General features: G+C 36.1%; 1 protein-coding gene across 1 annotated transcript in view; it reads left to right on the top strand.

Annotated features, from left to right (window-relative positions):
- Positions 1-1,958: 1,958 nt before the first annotated feature.
- Positions 1,959-2,876, top strand: part of LOC115234841 — a 72,204-nt gene continuing 71,286 nt past the window's right edge. The window contains exon 1 of the mRNA XM_029806189.1: positions 1,959-2,714. Coding sequence (XP_029662049.1) covers positions 2,623-2,714 — 92 coding nt within the window. The 5' untranslated portion in view covers positions 1,959-2,622. The remainder of the gene's footprint in view (positions 2,715-2,876) is intronic.

Raw genomic sequence — 2,876 nt, forward strand, 5'->3', positions numbered from 1 at the left:
ATATATATATATATATTGATTTTATACATAAATTATATTTACAAAATGTGCGCGCGCGCATATGTATGTGTGTGTGTGAAGCGTATATTATAATATAATATAAATGGTTTATTATCACGAAAAAAAATTAACAAGCAATTTTTTAAAATCCTACAAGTAACAAATATACATATATGAAATTAATTTATAAATTACTCACCCCACGGTGAGTCCGTTGCTTCGCCGTTGCCTGATACATTCCCGGGTCTCTTCCTCCTCTCTTGTTCGTTCTTTGCTGCTTCTTCTTATCACTCACTCGCGATAACACTGTTAATTACGATTATTACGTATTAATCAGTAAAATACGACAATCGCGCGACATTGTACGGCATTCCCGATGTTAATTATACGCGACACGTATGTACCGCATTATGGCGGGGAAATAAAGCGGGAAAGTGATTGCATTAACCTGACCTACGATCGGCGCGACACCGCGGAGCTAACTTCACGCGCGACTCGTCGGGGCCTCTCGTCCTCTATCGCTGATGCCACAACGTAAGTAAGCTCGCACGCATATTTTAGAGTAATTATACAATCCCACATATTTATAATATAAATAAATGAAATTTACAAATTGAAATTGAAAGTATAAACATTTGCGGAATGTATGATAATATCCGGAAATATTGCGTCGTGTTTTGCCAACTACTACTCGCGATAGATTTCGATTGACTCAACCATATAAACTACACAGCTTTCGCACATAAAATACATCGTTAAATATAATCATGTTAACTATTTATACATATTGCAAAACTCTATTCGTTTGCTGTTACCGGCAACGTTGATAATGACCGAGGAATTCGAAAAAATACATACATTGATATCTTTATTCTGATATTGCGTTATATATATATATATATATACAGGGTGTCCCAAAGCACCCTTGACAACGCTCGTGAGCAAGTAGAGCACAGTAAACTGAACAGAAAAGTCCTGTACCATTTTTTTCTATAACGCTTAATAAAGGAGTTATTATTGAATAAAGTCTGGTCAATCAGCGCCGACTTTTAGCCGGACGCACGTCAGTGAGCCGCCCGTCTGTTAGTGTGCGTCGCCGTAGCGACGGAACGCTCACGCACACTACGAGGCGCGCGGCTAAAGGTCGACGCTGATTGGCCAGACATTATTCAATAATAACTCCTTTATTAAGCGTTATAAAAAAAAATGTTACAGGACTTTTCTGTTCAGTTTACTGTGCTCTACTTGCTCACGAGCGTTATCAAGGGTGCTTTGGGACACCCTATATATATTACGTCGAGTTAACGAAGTATTTGGAAAATCGATTATTTATTTCGAAGAAATATTGTGTTAGCTTCTCGAATCTCGTCTTTAATTTTATTACACATAAACACCCAAACATCAGTATGTTTATATTTAGAGCGAGACTGGTTTTCCCGTTCGTCTCCGCGCCGAATATCAATACGATAATGTTACGATCAATCAGCTGATTCCAATATAATATAGCCAGTTCATTCTGCGAACGATCATATCTGATCGTTTTGCGAAAATTCATCAATCATTTGTACGCGAAATCTCGAACAGTACACGATTAACGGGCACATTCTCTCTCAATAATCGAAATAAAACTTTTCATTCGCAATACTCGAATTCTCGATACCTATCGCTAATCCTTTGAACACGAAGGTTAATTAAGAAAAGAGAGAGTAATAGTAAAAGTAAAAGATTAAAGACGATCGCTGATTATAATAGTAAATCGTCGCGTCGATATCTTTTAGTACTTGTCGCGACTGCGTTCCGGGAAAGAATAAACAGAGAGCTGTGCATTTGTGTATTCGGATCTCTCTCTCTCTCTCTATCCCTCTCTTTTTCTCTACGCGAAGGTCGCCGCGCCGAATGTAAACAATAACTCTGTGCGTGTGCGTCATTGTATTACCGGAACGCGGTCGTGGCAAGTACTAGAAGATTCCAAACGCGATTATTTGTTACGATTATAACAATTAGCGGCTATCTGCGCGATTAATTAATTATTATCAACTCAATTAGTATCGCGCTATATCAGTATAAAGCAGTAGATGTTATTTTCAAATTTTTTGGTCAAAACGTTGCCAATGCAGAAGGACTTTACTGGAATAGTTTCGTAATGTATTTATAGTTAATCAATTTATACGACTATATTTAACGATGTATTTTAATCATTGTCAAAACTACGTAGCAAAAATAAAATTTTTGTTCATATGTAGTCTATTAAAGTACATGTTTCGTGTACTTATTGGATCAAAATTTACGATACAGGATAAAGGACGAAATATTTTCGGATATTACATTTTGCGGATATTTATCTTCAATTTTAACTTGTAGATTTATTTATTTATGTTATAATGCGAGATGATAAAATGCGAGTTTATTCGTTAGCAACAGTGATAACATCGCCGCGACAAGTGACTTATTAAGTTAGCTCTGTAATTTTCAGTGTCGAATAAATCGTAGGTATATGCGATCGCTTTCACGTTATTTTCCCGTCGTAATACACATAAATACGTGTCGCGTGCGATTAACATTGAGAGTGCCGTGCAAAGTATCGTGCGATTATCGTATTTTACTGCGCGATCGTAATTAACAATGTTTTCGCGAGTGAGTGCCATGAAGGAAAAGCAAAGACGAACAAGAGAAGAGAAGGAAGCTGGAACGAGAAACGGTGGAGCAATCATAGAGTAAGCAATTTATGATTATTTAATTTAATATTTGTGTATTTGTGCGTGTGTGTGAGATTAATCGCTTGTTTATCTTGGCGGTAATAAACTATTTTGTATAATATAATGTATAATATGTATATGAAATATTTCTAAATTTTATTTTGAAATACTTAAATTATT

The sequence above is a fragment of the Formica exsecta genome, unplaced genomic scaffold (genome assembly GCF_003651465.1).
Source record: "Formica exsecta isolate Colony F162 unplaced genomic scaffold, ASM365146v1 scaffold21, whole genome shotgun sequence".
Taxonomy (NCBI): Eukaryota; Metazoa; Arthropoda; class Insecta; order Hymenoptera; family Formicidae; genus Formica; species Formica exsecta.